This window comes from Bombus vosnesenskii, unplaced genomic scaffold (assembly GCF_011952255.1).
Source record: "Bombus vosnesenskii isolate JDL3184/JDL3185 unplaced genomic scaffold, Bvos_JDL3184-5_v1.1 scf7180000013297, whole genome shotgun sequence".
NCBI lineage: Eukaryota > Metazoa > Arthropoda > Insecta > Hymenoptera > Apidae > Bombus > Bombus vosnesenskii.
In genome coordinates, this window is record NW_022882947.1 from 98,069 (window position 1) to 118,726 (window position 20,658).

Sequence of the window (20,658 nt, forward strand, 5' to 3'; positions counted from 1 at the left end):
GTATATATATATATATATAATCGATGACACGCTATTAAGATAATGTAAATTAATTATAATAAATATTCCACTAAGCTGCTATGCTTTACGGAAATTTCAAGATCCTTCTCTCTTCCAGCTTTATCCCCTACTGCTGTCATATGAGGTTTATTCACATTGTCTTACTTCATTTAAATCTCAAAGAATAAATAAACGTTGGCACTATACACAGGTGATTAAGAGTTAATATTAAACTCAACGACCATATTTTTAATATGCTTTATTCTTTAGAATCTTGGTAACACGTTTCGTTTTATACAAGAATGTCACTAGCTATTAGTATTTCTCATACGATCGATATGGTTTGGTTTATTTATCGGTCGAATATGTACACTTTAGGTTATACATGTTGATGTAAAAGTGAGATGACAAACGAATGACATCGCATGTATAGTAAATGAATAAAATTATGTATTGTTTCATTCAACAAAGGAACAGATTTGTGAGAAAAATAATTAAGTTTTATGAAAGAAATGGAAGAAGAAAGAAAGATTGTGGAGAACAAACCCGCTGTACTTTACGGACAGATTAACCGTAGATAGATGAATTTAAATCATATATAAATGAAACAAATTCTTTAACAAATTATTGATATCAAAATATTTCAATGTCGCGCAGACTTGTGTAGGTAGTGCTTAAGACCTGTGACGAATTTGTATACCATATTTCAGGTAACATAGTCATTTAAATGTCTAGAAAATGAGTCTAACATACTAACACAAAGTAATAATTTAATGAAAATGTGATATAACAATTTAGAAGCTCGAAAAATTATGTAATAATTTCCTTGCAAAAGGAATTTCTAGATTCTAGATTATTATATAGTATCATTATCCTAACATAGATTTCATCAATCTTGTCCAATAACATATATTGTATATAAAACAGGTTTAATAAATGAAAATCATATCTAAGTTAAAGTAAAATTATATTCTGCAAAAAGTTAGCGGAATCTTGTCTTATTTAAATTAAATTTTTTAAGATATTGAAGCGATGAGCTCAATATTTTTTAAGATATTGAAGCAGTTACGCGGTTGCGTCAAAGTGTAGAGAACGTTGCGTCGCCATTACGCAGAGCTGCCATTAAATCGAAAAGTTCCTAAAAATGCGGCGTCTGCTAGATCGCTAAGAGTGTTTTGTTAACAGAAAAAACGTAATTTAATCTAATCTGCTAGAAGATTTGAACTACTGTTTCCACGAAATGGGCTTGTTAAGCTTACCCTTTGATGTTTATGCGATAGCAACCTGCTCCGGTTAAAATGATATCCATTTTATAAATATCGGTCATGTCATTGACGGTGCATAACCTATATGTGATGTTTCTAACGTAAAGTATGTACCTAATTGTCGTCTAAAAATTGAAAATACATTTGATTAAATGATGAGAGATGCGTACCAAGGGCCTGCTATTGTTGCTTATCTGCATAGCAGGAAGCAGCATTATCTTCATTGCTTTCAGCAATCAACGACCTTCCATTCAAACTCTAGTTACAGAGACACACAAGCAATTACGAAACTTCCAAGTAAATATCACTGTAATATTCTCTGTTGATTGATTGTTATTATAGAGTATTAATAATATAATGATTATATACTGTTAATTTTTCCATATTTTGTAATCTTTCCAGGAAAATTTGAAAGACGTTGAAGAAAAGCGCTTGGTGACAGATTCCAAGTATCTTGCGATGCTTGGGCTCGATGGGCAAACAAGCACAACACCTTTTAGTCTTAAATCTCAAAATGTGACTGTTGTCTCTCTTATTAGGCCTGGAAACGAACAACATATTTACGGCTTTGTGAGAAATATCAGTCACTTTTTGCCAAATAACAGTATTGTCGTATATAGCGTCGGATTGAACGACGATTCTCTGCAAAGTATTAGGACGGCTTGCAACTCTACGAAATGTAATGTGATTCATTTTGATATAAGTCTATTTCCGGCCCATGTTGAAGATGATAGGCTACATGTTTATAGACCTTTAGTTATTCAGGTAACTAGATATTTGTAAATAAATGTGTGTGTGTGTGTGTGTGTGTGTGTGTGTGTGTGTGTGTAATGTGTGCAGGGGCATGATATTATTTTGCTACTCGGTTTTTTTTCGTATGTTGCAGACAGCTTTAAACACATTAGGAAATATACTGTATATGGATTCTAATATGCGTTTGAATTCTTCAGACATTTCAAAGTATCTTTCACCAAAATCTGGGATTTTAAGTTGGCCTACAAGGCATGCGATTAGCTCTTTAACACACCCAAAGATGTACGAATATTTTCACGTTTCTGCAGAAAGTTTCTTCTTTCTTCCTTTGATAAGAGCATCGCACTTAGTAATTAGAAATGTTAAAGAAATTAGAGAGAAAGTAATGTTGCCATGGGTTCAGTGTGCGCTGACAAGAGATTGTATCTGTCCTATCGGTATATATGCTGAGAACAATATTTTTTCTATGTATTAAAATGTCGCGTTAAGACACGGCGGTGATTGTAGTACGTAAGTAATTGGAATTTATCATTGTAGGAGCTCAATCAGCAGGTTGCCGATTTAATAAGAAACCACAGTATCGGTATTCCGGTTGTCACGCGTATGACGCCTCCGCACTGAATATCGTACTCGGACTGCACTTTAATTTCGATGATACGTATTATGTGCATCAAGGACGAGAAACGTACTTTAATAGGGTACAACCAGAGGAGATTACGGAAGAGTATGTTACGATCACACGACAGAATAACGCGACTGAGTCGAACTTGCGGAATATCATATCAATTGAACGCTAATTTCCCTGATATCACGATTCATGTTAAAACATGAATCAAGCGATAGATCGATTAAGCACAAGTTAATAATAAGGAAACTATATAAGGAATAATAAGGAAAAAATAAAGAACTTTAGCGAACAAACAGTACTGTATATGTCTGTAGTGTAGTTAGTTACCTTAAAAAAAAATAATTTAGTCTGTGCACTTTGTTTGTAATTGTCTGTGAATTATTTTTGAAAGTAAGTGAACATTGTTTCTCTGATATTTGTTTGAAATATTCATACCGTTGTCTTAATCAGGAGGGAACGAAATGAAATATGTATAGGATATGGTTAAGATCGACCGTGCATATCGTAATATATCGCGAAGCGATATCGAATGTGATCTGTTTTTCTTGTTGGTCGATCAACAGAATAGCCTACATCAGCAATCAGGTGAGTTATCGAATGCGAACGTAAAGTGGGATCGCGTGTCGCTTAACGGAGGGTGTTCCGGATCGAAGGTGGCGCGCACCTCCATAAAGTTGGAAATCGGACCGCGGTATCACGCGCGAACGTACTCGTGTACAAATTTCTCGGTAAATTTCAAGTTGAAACCGGTAGTGCCGGTAATACGTCGCTAACAGGGATTCGTTGTTGTTTGTATAAACGAAAAGTGCAACATCGCGTGAAAGATGGACGAATATGCGTACACGAGTTGTTGTATCGGGACAACGAAGGATTAGCGGAAAGACACGACCGGAAGCTAACGATATGTGACGAGTGATTAAATTTCGATATACTCTTGTCTGTTATATAATAATCTTGATCGCGTATTGCCTGACCAGAATTAAGGACGCTTGACGATGTTGGACAACGACGTTGACAGTTGGTATGATTGTAAGAGAGATGATATTAACGAGATGCATAGCGTAAACGACGCTGAGGCCAGAAACGGTGTATGTCTGATCAGTTCTAGTCGTTGGAAAAATGTTGCGTCCGATGATAGTCGGAGAAGAACCGGAACCTCTCGAAGCAATGGAACGATTCGCTGTGGTACGATTCCTACAAGTTCTAGATCCGGTACGGAAGTTCGATTCATTAATCCGGCAATTTACGCGGAGACATTGAACGGCGAGGATGTAGAACACGAGGTGGAAATTGAAGCGAAGGTCGGTTCTAGAGACGATGAACGTTTCGCGAGAAATTGCGGCGATTCCGCCGGAATCAGCGATATGATGTCCACACTGTCCATCAACAATGACCTGGCTGCTTCGTTTATGGATCACGCTGGTGACCAAGGTTCAGCCGAAGAAACGTATCGTTGTTATTCGTTAAATTCACCGACAACATGCGCATCCTTACGATCCGGTATTGTTCGTTCCAAATCCGTCACCTCGTGTAAGCATTCGAATCGAATCGAGAGACGTTGTAAAATTGCCGATAGAGCGGACAATAGCTACGATCTTTGTTCTACTAGGGATATCGAGTGGAAAATGCAGAGGTATCTCGTGTAGTGTCGTAAACGTAGTTGTCTTGTACGAAATGTTGTATTACCTACAGATATAAATCTCTATTGTATATTTAATCGCGGTAGAAAAATGATTAAGTCGAAGACCGACGAAATACGATTTCTCATCAAGTAGGTATACGTTTAATGGACAGCGAGTCGTGCAGGTCTCTACCTCATCGATATCCGATGTGAGAATAACGGGGAACGGGCGGAATGAATCGGATGTTGGCAAGAAGATCACTTACGGCGAGTGGATGCGAAAGAAGCAAGAAATGGCGCGACGGAAAAAGGGAGAGAAAGACGAGGCTGAACGGCAGAGGCAAATGGAGGAGGATAGGCTAGCTCGTGAAAAGGAAGAAAGAGAATGCCGCGATAGGGAGAATTTCGTCAAGTGGTCCGAGATGAAAAAGAAGGAAGAGGAGAAGAAGAAAGCTGTAGTAGAGAAGGAATTGGAGTTTCAGAAGCAATTGAAAGATTTGGAGGATAAAGCGGCTGTAGCGAAGACTTTGTATCTTCGTCAATGGGCTCGTAAAAAGAAAGAAGAAGAGAGAGGTAAAGAAAGCATCGGGGTTTTCCTTCGTCTCGTTGATGATTTGTGCATTTACGATGTTTGTGTAGCATGCCAGAAGAAAGAGGAAATGAAGCGGAAAAAGCACGAGGAAGAAAGGAAAAAGAGATTAGAGGAGAGCACGAAAGCCTACGAAAACTGGCGAAAGATGGCGAAGAACAAACCGAAACCTGCCACGCAAGGGCTTCTGCGTCAGTTGCTTCATTTTGTCTTATATACGTATAGAAATGTTTTCAAATGGTAGAAATGTAATAATACGACATTTTCACCTATTGTCAGCTCATCAAAAAGCCAAGCCAGCGTACGTGAATCCTACGCCGTGGCAGCGAATCGTCGACGATGGCGAGGACGTGGAGCAGGATGCGTCGAATGTTGGCGGAAAAACGCAAGGTCAGCCGAGGATGAGCAGTAAGAGAAGCGCTGTGTCTCGTCAGTGATTAAATGGTCGATCGATTGGAACTCGTTGGAACTCGGCGAAGCTACGTGGTTTTCAGTTTGAAGTTTGAAGAACGATCGCATAGTTTCATTATTACGACTCGAAGCGAGATAGAATTAGAAAGAAGCGACGGACGGAACCGAATATCATTGAATACGAATTGAATGTGAGCAGCGCTTTTGGATCGCAGACTGTCGCGCGTGCGTGTGTGTATGTGTGTGTGTGTGTGGTACAGACAGCAGTTGTTTTAGAAAAGACATATCGTACGATTAGAACGTAGAGGTATAGAACGATTAGACGTATAGTAGATAACTTCATTTCCTAGCAGATATTTTTCCCTTTTTTACAACCTTCGACGTTCGTCCGCCTATGATCAATGGATATTAACGTATATCTGAAGTTAATCGCGAACAGCGTTTATCGGTCAATATTTAGATGCGTTAAGTCGATGTAATTGAAAGTTCGTAGTAGATGGTAAGGAAGAGAAAGAGAAAGAAGAAGGAGAAGTTGCGCGAAGGTAATTGAAAGAAACGTATAGGGAGAGAACTGAATACTCTTGTTATTTGTATTATTAATGCTAAATAATAGCGTACTGTATATTACATGACGTAGATTTGTTACATAATCGTAACTTTTACACGGGGTCAGGTGAGTGCTTTCTACTTGTTCGTTACGCCAGGCGTATTTCGAGAAAAAGAATTTCAGAGACCAGTGAAAAACGACAATTCGAATACATACAGAAGAGGACGTCGATGTATGTATGGCGGATGTCATGCATTTTAGCCAAGTATTTAAAGGTGTAAGCGAACAATTACACGGTACGCAGCATCGGTCAGCATCGCGCGATCGATCTACTTGACGAAACTTTCCTCTTCTTCTCGAAGTCTCTCTATATCCGATTTGTTCATGAAATAGTAGGAGGGTTGCCGTGATTTCTGGAAATTCAAGGCAACAATCATTTCCATCGAATCGTCGATCGTTCGTTAGAACGAAGGATAGAGATTTCTTACTAAATCTTTGACTATGCGTTTTGCACCCGCTTTTATAAGAACGTTGCTTAGTTCTTCGACAGATGGTAAACCCATTGCATAATGTAAGGCAGTTCTCTCCAACTAAAAATAGGGCGTTAAACGTATAAACGTATAAACGTATCGGATAATAATGAATCTGATTTGGTATTTTTACTTTAAGAATAAAATTAATCCTGTGCTTCTGTTTCGAAATGAACTCTTACATTGTCACCTATACGTAGAGTTTCTGGATACATTTTAGCAATGTAGCGAACCGTTTCTTCGTTTTCGCGAAGCACTGCGATGTGGAGAGCGCATCTGCCCATCGAATTCTTTCCCATTGCCAATAACTTTCCTCCTCCGTTGTTCTTACCTAACAGTTCTTTTACCCTCGCTACGTTGCCCGTTCTGATTTCGCGGTGCACCTGTTCACGTTGTGTCTGTAAAAGCGTCTCCTTAGTGTCTGTGTATTCTCGATCGTTACACCCTTGGAAAAACCGCTATATATAATAGGATTAATAAGATTATTCGTTTTGTTTTACCACGTAATTTGGAATGGATTGTAAAAATTGTACGGTTGCCTCTCTTCTTCGTTGTGCAGCGATCTCTACGATGTTTATTCCTTCGTCTTCCACGTCTAAAATATGGTCGTACCCTTCTAACAGTAGTTCCACTAATTTTTCAGTTTCACCTGAACAAACGTTACAACGAGTTTGATAAAAGTGCTGTTCGAAATTTGTCCGCAATTGCAAGCAATGTATTACCTCTTGCTGTCAAATAAGCTACGTATCGATCGATCTCGTCCATATTTTCTCGAATATTTGCCAATTCAGCCACGTCTCTGGCTGTTCTATACAATTCGTCTCTGAAACCAACGTTAACTTGGCTCTCTTGAAGCAAATGGAACAAGCCATCCTTTGGGTAAGATCGAATCGCAGCGAAGTGAATAACGCTTTGACCGTGTTCATCCTGAAGGAACAGGATTTTCCATAAAAATCGTTTTGTTAGTTTTGTTAGTTTGAATCCCTTTTGAAATTCTATAGTTTAATAACGATCGACGCACTCTGTTTGGATTGCTAAAGGCTGACTCTGGCACGTCGGAATCTGGACTTTGTGGATAACCGGCATCCTCGTCCCCATTTTCATTTTCGATATTCTCTATGTTTTCTTCGGCACGATCAGGGATGATCAATACGTTCGGCTCCTAACATATCGTACAGCTATCTATACTTGCTGTATGAAAATTATTCGTACGCGCATCTATGTATCTAGAGTTATTATTTACCTGTTGTTGCGCGCTGTTTTTCCTCTTATTGGCAAAGTTATATAAATACGTAGCCAGATATGTAACTGGATCGTTTGGACGGGTATTGGCAACTTCTGTCAAACCTCTGATCAATGGATCGCCGAGTGCTATAAAGATATGAACTTGGAGATTATGTTATATTTCGATTGGATCATGGAAATGTTCGTGTGTTTGTTCGTTTAACGTCGACTTACACGATGCCAAGTAGCGACCCTCTTCTTCTCGAAATATCGCTATATCAACCGGCTTGTCGTCTGAAAAGCGAATAACACTTTTATTTCCATCAACTAGAAGATACAAAAGGCAAAAACATATTGCACCTATTTCTCCGCTTTATAAAGCGTAATAAATTATTATTCGATCATTATTATGGGATCTTTGGCTTTTCTTTTACATCGATTTAATTAATTTACATCGATCGAGGCGCAATACGTTGCTAATGCTTTGCTCGTTTTTTCTTATTTATCTTATCCATCTTGTTTGAAAATACGAAAGAAGCAGATTCTTCGCAAAAGATAGGTGCATTGTGAACATTGAGTGCACAGCTGTTGGTTGCACTTTGGAAAACGCGTTGCGCACAAACAAATCTAGCACGATACAACGATCTCGGTATGCGGAAGCAGGTTTACACACGAGTAAGAGAATTTTACGATAGGAGTTACATCGATAGAAGCGATAGAAGCTATAGAAGCGATAGATGCGATAGAAGCGATAGAGGATTTTCGTTTACGTATAATCGTTCGCGTACAGTAGCCACTCGTAAAAACGTACGGTTCGTCGGTTCAAGTTGGAAAGACACGTGCTACGCCATTTCTGTTTCGTGTGAACATCGAACAGCTCGTGCATGACACATAAATCATCTTGCGATATTATTCAATTTATATAGAATCTCCGTGTAGCCGATTTTAGCCCGTTTTTAGGTACGTATACACACTTTACGTGTAGGTAGACAAGCATGGTGTCGTGCGACAACATGTCAAAGCGTCTTAACAATTGCCCATGTACCATGTACCAATGGTTCATTTTACTAACCTAACGAACAAAATCCAGCGTCCCTGCGAGCAGCTAATCTTTCATTTTCGTTTAATTAATTCGGTGCACGAGAAATAGAATAACGTTCGCACACGTCTTTCCAACGTCCCAACCCGTCTCTTTCCTTTTCTCTCCTCTCACTTTCGACTTTCGACTTTCGACTTTCGACTTTCCACTTTTCACTTTCCACTTTCGACTTTAGTTTGCTTATGGACGGTCAATCGACGCATCGGCTCGATATACGGAATTATCACACAAGCATTCCACGTATAAGCGTATTATTCGGTTATCAAGAAAAAAGAAAAAGGAAAAAAAGAAAAAGGAAAAAAAGAAAAATGAAAAAGAAAGAAAAAAAGTATAGGAGCGTTGAATAACATGGACGAGGAAAGACAGAGTCTTTCGTTGATCGTTTTAGCGTCCCCTCTCCACGACGATTTTAATTCTGGAAACGTTTAGCACTGTTCCGTTTGCGGAAAATTCCCGCGATCAAAGTTGCAATCTTCAACGAATTGTTTATCGATAGTTCCTTCTCCAACGCCAGGATATTCAGAACAGCTCTGGAGAAATCTTGAAGGGTCTGCAGCTCGGTGATACTCAACGATTGCTGGTTACCGATTCGAACCATATCCCGTTTCGCTGTTTCTTGTATGCTTAATCCACGAACTACACACAGATGCTTCAAATGATCAAATTCCTTCGACAATTCCGGGAACCTGATTATCGCGTTAAACCTAAGAGTATTGCCAATGGCGTACGGTCGTGCGCCGAGGAAGCCCAGCTTCTTGTCTCTCTTGAATTTCATTCTTTCGTCGAGCATCGTCATCACCTTCGCCAGCCTTACGTAGCCACGACCGATCGAACCCGGTCTGTTCTCGCTGGTGCGACAAATAACCCTCAGGTGATCCTGAACGTTCACCCAAGCAGCTAGGTCACCGGCAGAGGCGACGTAAACTCCTCGGCCGTAAGGCCAGTGCTTCCCATGAAGACGTTTGTCATCGTGAACTTCAAGATCCGTAATAGGCAATAGCAAACCGGCTGCTGCCAGTTGGGCCCTGATCGGACTCGGTTGATCCAGAATTTCGCTGAGGGTAAAGTAAGTTCCGGCCTCGTCCTCGCTGCTACCCTCCGCCACCATTGCCGAGATCTCTTGGCTCATCAATTCACTGGTGATCTCTCGTTCCACCTCTTCCAGCTGGTTCACCGTAAGCGTCAAGGGAAGCGTGTAACTTTCCAGATTTCTGCAACACTCTATCACAGCAGCTTGAACGTATTTGGCCGGAGGATCGAGGTCGTACGCCTCGATCGCCGACACTGTCAATTCGTCCAACGTGTCGGCATTCTCTTCGCTGTCGTCGTTCTCGTTGTAAAAGAACCTCGGCGGAGGGTGGTCGGGAAGATCACCGCTGGCAGTCACGCAATGTATGTCCCTGATCAGAGGGTCGAAAAAGTCTGCGAACACGATGTAACTTTCGTAGTCCGGCGCTACCACCGACACAGACTCGTGCTCGTCCACGTTGCTGACCACCGAATAAGCGCTGCCCGCCTTGCTGTTGCAAGCCGAGTTACCGTATTTTTTTAAAGCGGGCCAGATCACATCAAAGAGATTGTGGTCCATGCGTGTCACACGGTGCTTGATACGATCGAATACGGGCCGTTTCAGGCAACGGCCGATCAGTGTGCCGGAGTTCCCGGCAGATTTTGGCGTCGTACCGTGTCTTGCGCCGATCAGAAGACGGAAACATCTCTCCAAGGTAGCCAGGGTCTCTGGTTCGGTTATGTCTCGACGCGCGGAATACGTGTCGCCTCCGGGAACTGTTTTCCTCGAACGTGCACATCAGCGCGAGGACGTCCGACGGTGGAAGAAGTGGAAGAAGCGAAAACGTGAACAACCGATTAACGTGCGACCGAACAAACGTGAACAATAGATTAATCAATTATCATCAGTCAAGAATAATTATTTACGTTGTCTTGGTTGTTGAACGCGTTAGCAAATTCTACCACCTTATAATCGATTTTAGTCGATTCTTTCGACTAAACATTTTTCTAATTAATTTTTCCAACATCTTTGTGGCTAAATTAATCGACCGTTTTCTGGTTACGGGGCAAATACCTTTCGATTACTGTATAAGAAAGATTATGTAAATCGATCGACGACGATCTTGATAGACGATGGGAAAACTAACGCGTGCGAAAAAACAACGTGACGATGACGATCGATAACTACAAGTTGGTCCATGTTCGGCAACTAAAACAGTTTAGATGGTATTTCTATGTTTCCAGAGCAAAAACGCAAGTCGCTGTAAACGATCGTAGCACGGAGTACAGTTTGTTAGTGAACGATGCTGGTGCTGGTAAGTGCGTTGTTTGAATAAAATACCTTTGTCCACCAACATCTCGTCGGCGAGCTTCTCGTTAACTCCGAAATCGCGGAGAAGCGATTTATGGGAAAATTCCGATTCGTTCTGTTTGTAATAGTCCGCCTTTTGACCCAGCTGCACCAATCATAAAATTAGCAATACATACATCGATTTTTAATCAGTTTTTAAATCAATTTATCCAACTGCATACTCGTGTCCAATATCGATCTGGCTTCCTTTACTCGAACCTATGAAAGACGCTGGCTTATCGATACAATGTACTCACATTGTCTTGAACTAAAGGATTGGCACCCAAATGAAGTAGAAGATTGTAGTAATGGCCGTTGTCCGCTATGGTGGCTGCATAGTGCAAAGGAGTTCGGCCATCGAGATCGATCGCATGCGCGGTTTCTGGAAACCTGCCTGCCAGATATCTAAAGGAAAGGCGAAAAATGTTCGTTTCGCTTGCGTGCTTTCGATTTCGTTAATTGTCCATTAAATTTCCATATTAATTTACCTGATAACGGTGGTGTTTCCAAATACAACGGCAACGTGAAGAGGCGTTGCGCCGTGCGGCGACGATCCGTCTCTCGCAACGGCAAATTTGCGCCGATCTAAGGCGCTCTGCAGATCTCTCAGGTTTCCTTCTTGCGCTGCCATGTGTACAGCATGAATTTTCCCCTGAAACGAACGATCGTTAAAAATCGGTAATCTCTTTCGAGAGCTACGAATTAGTCGTTGAAAACACGACTGGTTACCTAATTGATCTGGATAAGTCAACGACTATTCGATACGAGTAACTATAACGGCACGCAAGGTGCACAGCGGTTGGCGCAACATTCGCAAAACATTGAGCACTGTGTTAAAATAATGATAAAAAAAGGAGCCGTAAAATTTTCAACGTGTTAGGTAATACGATATACGCTTTCGCATATACGTATGTATAATACTAGAAGAATAAGGATAGATTGGTGGTAAAGAGAAGGTGGAAGGAAGACGCAAAAGAATCAGAAACGTTTAATATCGATCGTACGTTCTGCAAGCATCGAGTATCATCTACTACGTAGATTTCCACGTTATTTCGACATTACCACATAGATGGATAGAGCATCATAGGTATACGAAAGGTATCTATATATGAAAGGTGTGAATGAATCGATCGAATCGCGCGGATCGATACAACTCGATCGTCTTAGGTGAAACAACGAATGGACAAAGATTGGTCAGTAACGAAAGATAGTTAATAGCCCGAGAAACGACTGCGTTCTTCCTTTATGCTTGTGTATCTTTTTAACATTTTGGCTTATCGCTATATTTTTTCAATGTTCCGCCAACATCTGTTTTATTTTCAAATTGCTTTCGCGCTTTCAGCGTCGCTTGTGCCACCGTCATAACTATCGTTCCGCCGCGTGGCCGTGAAAAACTCTAAATTAAACAGACTCGCTACGACGCGTGGACGACGAGTTACCGATTAACCAGTCGACACAGGCAAACCAATCAAGACCAATTTGTCGTCATTTACGTTTTCGACGAAACTCTTTTCGCAAACCTCTGTTTGCGCCGATCTAAGAGAGACGCGACACGAGGGAAAAGACGAGTGCTTTTGTACGCAATACCATGTAAGAAGGGACACGATCGATGAATGCCTGCAGCTCAGGATTGCCCGAATGTCGGCCGACCAGTCTTCTGCCTTCGCCACTTAACACTAACGCGGCCAATTGCTCCATGTTGCCGGTCTCCAGCAGCTTCTCGATTTCCGGGTCCGCCGTCATGCTGCCCTCGTTTACTTCTGCTTGCGGAAGCTCCTCGTGTTCGCCGACGATTACCTGCTAATCATTTCCAGGTGCAAAACCATGCGCACCAACGACTCGTGCCGATCGATACGCGACAATATTAATCGTAGCTCGCAATCTAGATGCGGGAAATCGATCGTTCTCCATTACGAGCTTTGCTCGTACGCTGTTTGCGCGAAACACGATCGACTATCGAATAAGTCGTTTCTTTGTCTATTCACAGGTGTGTTTAGTGTTGGCTGATTTTGGTAATTGGATGGTAGAGTAGGACGAATGGAACAGTATCTGTTCTGGCTGGCTTTTTCACCGATTAACTGCCAACGAGGTAGCCGATTTAGAGGGTAGCTTTAGGGATTGACGATTAGATATGGACACGATTAGCCGAGAATTACATTTTAAGGATAGTTTTCGACGAATTGAATGTTTAATATTTCGATATTCGTATATTACGCGTTAACGCGTATATTTGTTGTTTCAGATTCGTGAGAAATGGCGAAGTAAATATATAAGTAATAAAAGTAAAAAAGAAAAGAAAAGAAAAGAAAAGAAAAGAAAAGAAAAGAAAAGAAAAGAAAAGAAAAGAAATCAAGAGGATTTTCATACTGAGAACTTGTATTTGTTATTACTTGTTGTTTCTATAAAATGATGACTCGATTCTTCCATATTTGCCATGTCGTCATACTTTAATACGATTTCGAGAAACGCAACGATGAAACATCAAAATTATTGAAAAGAACGTTGCATGCAATGCGGTAGTTGCCGTATCTTTAGCATCTCGACTAAAATTAATGAAAAACAAAATATACATTTCCATGCGTTTGTCTGGGTCTGTAGTGCGCAAAAGTCATAACAGAAGTTCCTTGCTTAGTTATTTATTTATTGGCATATATTTGTGCGTGACAAAGAGAAAATATACTGTTATAATATCGATCATTCTTTACTTTCGATATACATGATAGCCTAATTACATCCTGTCACTTGCAACAGCAACCGTAAATCGCTCGTTATACCTGTAAGCTACCTAACTATACACGAAAGAATAATCGAAACCTATCATAGGATCTACCAACGTCTTCTGCCTTTCGACCCTATATTTATATTTCTCTATTTCTACCGATACTAAGATCACGTTATAACATTACTACTTATTTTATACTTTTTTATGTCTCTCGCTCAACGATACAAGTCTTATCATAAACCATAAGTTTATACTTTTGTGCTAGGCAATTCCTGAAAATTCGATTCGTTTAAGAGTTAGGATGACTGTACCTGGTCTTCGTCGTTCCCTGGATCATCAACACCAGAGTCGCCTGTACTCGGCTCGTTTCTTTCTTCTTCCTCCGCTTTGTTTCCCTTCTGCTGCTCGGTGGCCTCTTCCATTTTCGGGGCTCCCTCCGTGTCTACAGGCTCTCCTTCCTCTTTCTCTTCTTCTTCCTCTTCCTCTTCCTCTTTCTCTTCTTCTTCTTCTTTCCTCTCTTCCTCACCTTCTATTCCCTTTGGCTTCAGCTCTTCCGCAGCTTCGTTCTCCGCATTGGAATTTTCCTCGGTTTCCGGGGCCGCTGTACCTGTTACCACGTCATCGTCCGAGGACCTCTCTTCAGTGTCTTCGGGAGTGTTTGCTCCCTCGTGTTCTTCCTTATTTTCCGTGGTTTCTGGTTCTTTGGATTCTTCCGCATGTCCCACGTTCTCACGTTCTGCCTCCCCTTCCTCTGTATTTTCCGTATTTTCCGCATTTTCCGCATTTTCCGTATTATCTCCCGTATTTTCAGTAGGTTCCGCGCTTTCTCTATTGGCCGCATCTTCTGCATCTTCTGCACCTTCATGATTTTCTGTGTCTTCTGCGTTTCCCCGTTGCTCCTTCTCGTGATCCTCCTCGACATTTTTTATCTGTTTCATAAAATGATTAATTTATCTGATTCTTCGAATCTCGAAATAAAAACTCTAGAAGATTATTTTTCGATTTTTCTCGCTAATAAAAGGAATCGTGTTACGGAGAATCGTAGAATTTCGGTTCTTAAATTAAAATTCTAAAATGTTTTAGAATTTTACAATTTATTATAATCAGACTGCAGACATTTACGCAAATACGTAAAATTTCGTAAAATTTCGTAAAATTTCGTAAAATTTCGTAAAATTTCGTAAAATTTCGTAAATACGATTAAACAAATGGAAGATCGAGCAAATGGAACTTGGACGGAAGCTTGTTTCGGCCATTGGATAGCTATATCGCAACAAGTGCCGTACTTTCGATATATATTTTGCCACATATGCATAAAAATGAAATTTCCCGTAAATGCATAAAAATTCGCAGTCCAGTTATAATAAAAATATCGTCGTGAGCGATTACTTGTTCCATAGATCTACTCAAGTTTTTCGTTGTCGACTCCGCGCTACCAAATGCGCTATCGATATTCGCACTGCTGGCTTTTTTCATTCCTTTGGATATAGCTTGTTCCGCTTCTAGAATCCTCCAGTCCCAGTGTTTGGGATACGAAGATCCGGCAACTCGAGGTGCTTCCGGTATCACAGTTAACAGCGATTGGTCGATATCCGATGGCCGATTTTTGTAAAACGCCGGCGCCTTTTGTTTCTGATTAACAAATTTCAAGATTTAAATTTAACTTTGTTTTATCTCGGGGGAATAGCGAAAGAAATGTCATTTTCGCTAATTTCTCTAATCTCCGAGTTTCCTTTTCTACACCATCCGGAACAATCGTTTATTTATCGATTATTCGAAAGTTGATTCCAGGCACTCACGTGATCTAACTTGCTCTCATCGGCTCCGTATTCCGTTATCAAATTATATAACGTTCCATCGTCTTTTGCTGCAGCCGCATAATGTAACGGCGTCTTGCCATCGTTATCCTGCGCCTCCACAACGAAAGGCCATTTTTCAAGAATTTCCCTCGCGATTTCCGTGTGACCCAAACCAGCAGCCTGTCGATTGCCAAACTTTGCGATAAAGAAAGAAGAAAAAGAGTAGAATTAGAAAGTGTATACCTTGTGCAAGGCGTTCAAGCCGTTGCCGTCTTTGGCGCAAAGAACGATGGGCGACGAGGCCTCGACCGTGCCCCTCAGCCCCTCTAAATCGTTATTCACCGTAGCTGCGTGAATATCTTTCGTTGTACTCTGTAAAACGATTTTTTGCAATTACATTAAACTTACATTACATCGCATTGCATATTACGTATCTTATTATACGATCTTATTAACGATCTTATTATACGTGTTAAAGAATTTGAACGTTAATACGAACCATTATGAATGGTACGGCTTCTAAGAATCTTTTCACTCGCAGATTGTTGCTCGTCTCCATGCGTAATTTGTTGCCATGGCCTTCCCACAGGACCTGTTGTAGTTTCCCTATATCTCGATTGTGGATCCATATTCTTATATTGGAAGGTTTGAAGTCCAGAACTAGAGAAAACAAAAATTCTGTGTCAGCTACAGAAATTGTTGGACAAGTTCAATGGAAAAATGGCGTAACTGTATCGTGTCGTCTTATTTTTTTAAATTCCGCTTAATTTTATCGACGACTGTGGTTCGGTATGTCTGGCAAGTTTGAAATATTCGTTAAAGCAATCGTACGTATTAAATACTATAGGCGCGTCTGCCTGTATACATGGCAAGAAGCTTACGAACAACGTACAGGATAAAAATTATAATGACGCGACCTTTTCTCTCCAAGATACAACTGCTTCATTAAGGATTTACTACAAGCGACAAGATTTCTAACTATACATCGCGTGTCGAGGATATGTGATAAATGTTTTAGATGCTCGGGGGAATCCTCTTACCGGCAGATATCGATTTTCTGTCAACAATGTTCGCTACTTTTTCCCTGTGAAAACTGTAGCGAGTTAACAGCAGGTCTTTACGGTTTTTAATAAATATCATTTAGACGAGTCCCTACAACCTTCCAATTAAACACGCATTGTTACGACACACGTCCGGTATTATCGATGAATCATCGATTTTTACATAACTTTAACAAGACAGTGACGCAGAGGAAATTAAACGGGATATCTTGCGCGTGCTTTCGACGAAGAATTACGTCGTACATTCGATAATCGTGTTTGTCTGTCTCTTGTGCCGTAAACACTTGATCAGCTGACGCAATAAATTGATAATCGTGATCTTTGTTGGGTGAAGTCGGCGATTCTTCTTGTAAGCCAGAATATACGTGTATAATAAGGCGAAATATATACAAATAATAAAATATCGATCGATTTGCAAGTTTGAAGTAAACGACTAAACTAAAACACGTATATAAAACTGTCGAATGGAAAATGTGAGATACAGGTGTATTTGGATTTCATTAAAATTATAATAATATATCCGTCGAATGTCTCCTCCTTTCGAGAATAGCGTTTCACTTTGACGTAGATCGCATGTTCCAGCGGATTGATCAATTTTTGAAAAGTCAACCGAGTGCACGGACCCTGTCACTCACTCGCACGTTCGCATCTACCTATATACATACGTTTCACGTATCCTTTGCTTTCTTGCTAAATAGATCGATCGATGTTGACAGAGATGCCATTGTACGTATTGCATGCTAACACTAACGATAAGTTATAGCGTGAAATGAGTAAATAGTAGGCAAATACAACGATTCCAATTATATTTAGTATGATGGCCGGTATTATTAGAGTATCGGTTGATTTTGAAAATCCAGTGTTTCATTACATTCGACTCGCTCGACTCGTTACTCGAATCTGCGATACTTTGAAGCAAGTTCCAGCCGTTTATAAATTTATTCCAATAAAATTGCGCCCATTCGCCTTCGACTTTGTTCAACTAGGTATTATTCGCGTTTTCTTCGAACAGTTTAGTACGCGGCTTCGTACATACACGGCTAGTGGAAGAACGTTGTACGAGTTTTTACGAAGAAACAGACTCGTTTGCCGATTCTCAAAAGAAATGTGTCATTTTCGTCTTACTATAGCTAGAATTTTGATCCTGCTCGTAAATATTGGTCGGAATATACTATTTCCATTACCGAATAATCTCGTCGTGCGATCGAGAAGGCCTACAACAAGCTATCTTTACATCGTTATAACGTCAATAGGATTTCCGCCAGTAGTAGTTTTCGAGGATTCTTAAATAATTCGTTGGTCAATCGACCAGAGCGTGTCGTCATCCTATCGATCGAAGCGGTTTTCCTTGCCGTACAGACTTGAGTTCTATCGATTCTTCCGGGTCATTATCGAGAAGATTCCATAGACTATAGCGTATAAGCGTATAAGCGAATGTGTGACTGTGCCAAAGTGGGGAACGAGCCAAGTGCACGATGCATCCCCACGTCTATTCTTCCAGTTGTTCTTAATCATAATGTTAATTATAACGAGCCATTAATCGTACGTTTGACAAAATTGAGTTGTTCCAATTAATATAAAAGTTCGCGACTACTTTTATCTGTTCAGGACCTGAGAAATTTCCGTGTGATATATTTTGCCAATTAAACGATTGCAGGCTTCTGCACGTACCGATGGAAACAAGATTGAAACCCGAGGAATCCGAGATATGTCGTCCAATAATCGTGAAAGGTGTAAAATCTAAAACAACTATGGGTGATTGAAAATGACTCACGTTCCTTGCCAGAGTTGGTCTTGCGACGAGACATGTTCTCCGCTTCCGGTAGCTCGACCTCCGAACTATGTTCCAAATAGTACGAAGCGGGATTACCCTTTTTGTCGATAATGCTCGCGTCACAGTCGTTTTCTATGAGAACATCCCAAATTGCCTCGGGATCTTTGCAAGCAGCACAGTAATGCAACGCGGTTCTTCCTTCCTAAGAGTAAGAAATACGACGTTTTAATCGTAGTCTGAATTATTTACAAAGTGCAAAAATCATCGACGTATTTACCGTAAATTGAAAATACGATAGAAGCTTCTCACGATTTTGCAAATTGAGAGAATTACCAGCGATCGATTGATTATCGCGAAAACGTCGATCGGACCTATTGAACGGTTCTCATAAACATTCGCCGTTCTCGGAATAACTCGAGCAAGCAATAGGTTTCGGGAATAAAAAGCGCGATGGCCGTTACAGGATGAACATTTCCAGGCGCTTAAACAGCGAATATACGTGTAAGCGGCGAATATAAAGATGGAATGGAGATTAAGGGTAGGAAAAGTTTGAGAAGCTGACATTTGCCATGTTGTAGGCGCTGCGTGCGCCTGGACGCCGAGTCCATGATGACTGCGGGGAAGAACAGGTGGTTTACGCTTTGTTATTAGCCGCGTCACGCGATGCGGAAAAGACGAGAGTCGCGTCGTTAGGAAAAACGACTTTTCCATTATTATTCGCCGGTTGGGTATCTCGGAACAAGCATAAGCGCGACTGACTAAATTTTTCGCTTTACTATTAGTCACCGATAACAGAGTTATGAATATTTCTAAGAATTTTCAACTCGTTGATTGCTACGGTGGTTAGGTTTAAACCGGTGACCCGAGTTTACTACATTTATATATACATTCCTACTAAATTTTTTAAAATTATTAAAATAACGCAAGCTTCGCTTCGCGGATCGCAATACCCACGGCGAAATATCTACATAGAATTCGCGTGCTAGTTTACGCGTTAAAAAGCTGTAATTCTCAGTAGGTTATTCGAATTTGATTTCGAGAACCTGAGCGAAACTTCAGCCTCGAAAATTCTATTCCTTATGCGGACGGTTGCACGATGCGATAAAGACACTTGGAAATGTTGCAAGTCTGGCAAGGTGAAAATAAAATTACGCTAGGTTTGGACATCGACAACCTAGTTCGATCCAACTTTAGACCAAAGTTTTACGTGGATTTCAGATTGTCACTTAGGAGTCAATCTTACTTTATCTTTACACGATTCTTCTTTCGTCTTTTATCGAGAACAAAAACGAAGCGAAACAAATTACTACTACGTTATATCATCTTTGATTTATTCGCTACTATTCATCTGTGACCTTTTTGTAGACACGTATATTCGTAAGCAGCACCTATTTCACCTTCGCGTCAAAATTAGTTTTTCTCCTGATCTAACCTGATCTAGATGGGTTGAGAGAAGATACAAGGTACTTTCAAGTAAGTTTAAGTGGCAGACTATTACGAGTTGGATTGCGACCACAGATGTTCTGTACGAGATAGAGATGCGATAAATTCATTTTAAATCGACGGAAAACGAGAGAACAAATATAAAAAGAACGATACTTGAAAACTTCATACAAGGTAATTCTAAAAAAAAAAAAAAAAAAAAAGATAACAAAGAAGAAGATAGTGGAGAATAAAAAGATCGTATGATAAAGATTACTTTATCTTTCTGCTGAACAGCGATGGGAAAATTGTGCGCAAGCCACTCGACGATATCTTGATGATCGTGGTAGACTGCCTTGTGAAGCAAAGGAGTGCCAGCTGGATCTTTCGCAATCGCCAGCTTTTTTTTAGGTTCTTCCGATACGAGCTTTTGCGTTTCCGCCAGAGAACCGCGCGAAACCGCGTCGTGCACGAAAGAGATTTTTGTCTGAAAGATACAGATATTTATCATTTTTTCTTCGTGTAAAGCTCGTTACGAATAAATACTATAATAGCTTACCAAATAATTTGGGAGTCCTTTTAGGAAGACTCTGGTTCTCAGGTCTGGAGAATATTCACCCAACAGACGTGCCCCGCGTCCTTCTAGAACGACATGTTCTAGTTTCTCAAGGTCTCCTCGCAGTAGCCAAGATTTCAACGTCGTCGAGTTCATCTACACCACGATAATTAAACACGATCGATTATGATTCTAACGATTCCAGCCAAAATTCGATTTCACGAAAGTCGCCATACTATTCGAAGTTACGGAGAAAAGCGTTGGAAAAAATATTTTTCGCGGAAAGTTGTAAGTTAAT

The 20,658-nt window shown here is 40.5% G+C and overlaps 3 protein-coding genes across 5 annotated transcripts; 2 read left to right on the forward strand and 1 right to left on the reverse strand.

The window, feature by feature from the left end:
- The first annotated feature begins 1,096 nt into the window (after positions 1-1,096).
- LOC117233574 lies at positions 1,097-17,371 on the forward strand. The gene is made up of 6 exons (XM_033494007.1): positions 1,097-1,562; positions 1,668-2,030; positions 2,152-2,455; positions 2,556-2,890; positions 11,202-11,207; positions 17,360-17,371. The coding sequence occupies exons 1-4, from the start codon at positions 1,428-1,430 to the stop codon at positions 2,813-2,815; spliced, it is 1,062 nt and encodes a 353-aa protein (XP_033349898.1). The 5' UTR covers positions 1,097-1,427; the 3' UTR covers positions 2,816-2,890; positions 11,202-11,207; positions 17,360-17,371.
- On the forward strand, positions 2,902-5,592 carry LOC117233577. Its single transcript, XM_033494010.1, has 4 exons — positions 2,902-3,036; positions 3,097-4,279; positions 4,419-5,047; positions 5,136-5,592. The coding sequence occupies exons 2-4, from the start codon at positions 3,642-3,644 to the stop codon at positions 5,291-5,293; spliced, it is 1,425 nt and encodes a 474-aa protein (XP_033349901.1). The 5' UTR covers positions 2,902-3,036; positions 3,097-3,641; the 3' UTR covers positions 5,294-5,592.
- LOC117233571 lies at positions 5,828-20,516 on the reverse strand. 3 transcript variants are annotated; one of them, XM_033494000.1, is made up of 22 exons: positions 20,364-20,516; positions 20,082-20,291; positions 18,383-18,584; positions 16,047-16,207; positions 15,791-15,919; positions 15,548-15,727; positions 15,138-15,380; positions 14,222-14,677; positions 14,168-14,182; positions 14,060-14,128; positions 12,614-12,823; positions 11,515-11,678; positions 11,284-11,431; positions 11,018-11,132; positions 7,803-7,862; positions 7,588-7,715; positions 7,366-7,506; positions 7,067-7,271; positions 6,845-6,993; positions 6,527-6,742; positions 6,303-6,404; positions 5,828-6,227 (listed from the first exon to the last, which is right to left on the reverse strand). In XM_033494000.1, the coding sequence occupies exons 1-22, from the start codon at positions 20,514-20,516 to the stop codon at positions 6,144-6,146; spliced, it is 3,540 nt and encodes a 1,179-aa protein (XP_033349891.1). In that variant the 3' UTR covers positions 5,828-6,143. The 3 variants fall into 3 exon arrangements, with proteins under 3 accessions (XP_033349891.1, XP_033349890.1, XP_033349889.1); XM_033493999.1 differs by having other exon boundaries at positions 12,614-12,826; XM_033493998.1 differs by lacking the exons at positions 5,828-6,227; positions 6,303-6,404; positions 6,527-6,742; ... (3 more) ...; positions 7,588-7,715; positions 7,803-7,862 and adding an exon at positions 9,040-10,452 and having other exon boundaries at positions 12,614-12,826; positions 14,060-14,677.
- Between the last annotated feature and the right edge of the window lie 142 nt (positions 20,517-20,658).

Bases quoted from the DNA above. Each gene is read 5' to 3' on its own strand.
- LOC117233574 (XM_033494007.1), top strand. From the start codon at position 1,428: ATGCGTACCAAGGGCCTGCTATTGTTGCTTATCTGCATAGCAGGAAGC. The intron at 1,563-1,667 runs GTAAATATCACT...TAATCTTTCCAG, and splicing joins AGCAATTACGAAACTTCCAA to GAAAATTTGAAAGACGTTGA. The intron at 2,031-2,151 runs GTAACTAGATAT...CGTATGTTGCAG, and splicing joins ATAGACCTTTAGTTATTCAG to ACAGCTTTAAACACATTAGG.
- LOC117233577 (XM_033494010.1), top strand. From the start codon at position 3,642: ATGTTGGACAACGACGTTGACAGTTGGTATGATTGTAAGAGAGATGAT. The intron at 4,280-4,418 runs GTATCTCGTGTA...TTTCTCATCAAG, and splicing joins ATCGAGTGGAAAATGCAGAG to TAGGTATACGTTTAATGGAC. The intron at 5,048-5,135 runs GTCAGTTGCTTC...ACCTATTGTCAG, and splicing joins TGCCACGCAAGGGCTTCTGC to CTCATCAAAAAGCCAAGCCA.
- LOC117233571 (XM_033493998.1), bottom strand. From the start codon at position 20,516: ATGAACTCGACGACGTTGAAATCTTGGCTACTGCGAGGAGACCTTGAG. The intron at 14,678-15,137 runs GTAATCGCTCAC...TTTATGAAACAG, and splicing joins TGAGTAGATCTATGGAACAA to ATAAAAAATGTCGAGGAGGA. The intron at 12,827-14,059 runs GTACAGTCATCC...GGAAATGATTAG, and splicing joins CAGGGAACGACGAAGACCAG to CAGGTAATCGTCGGCGAACA.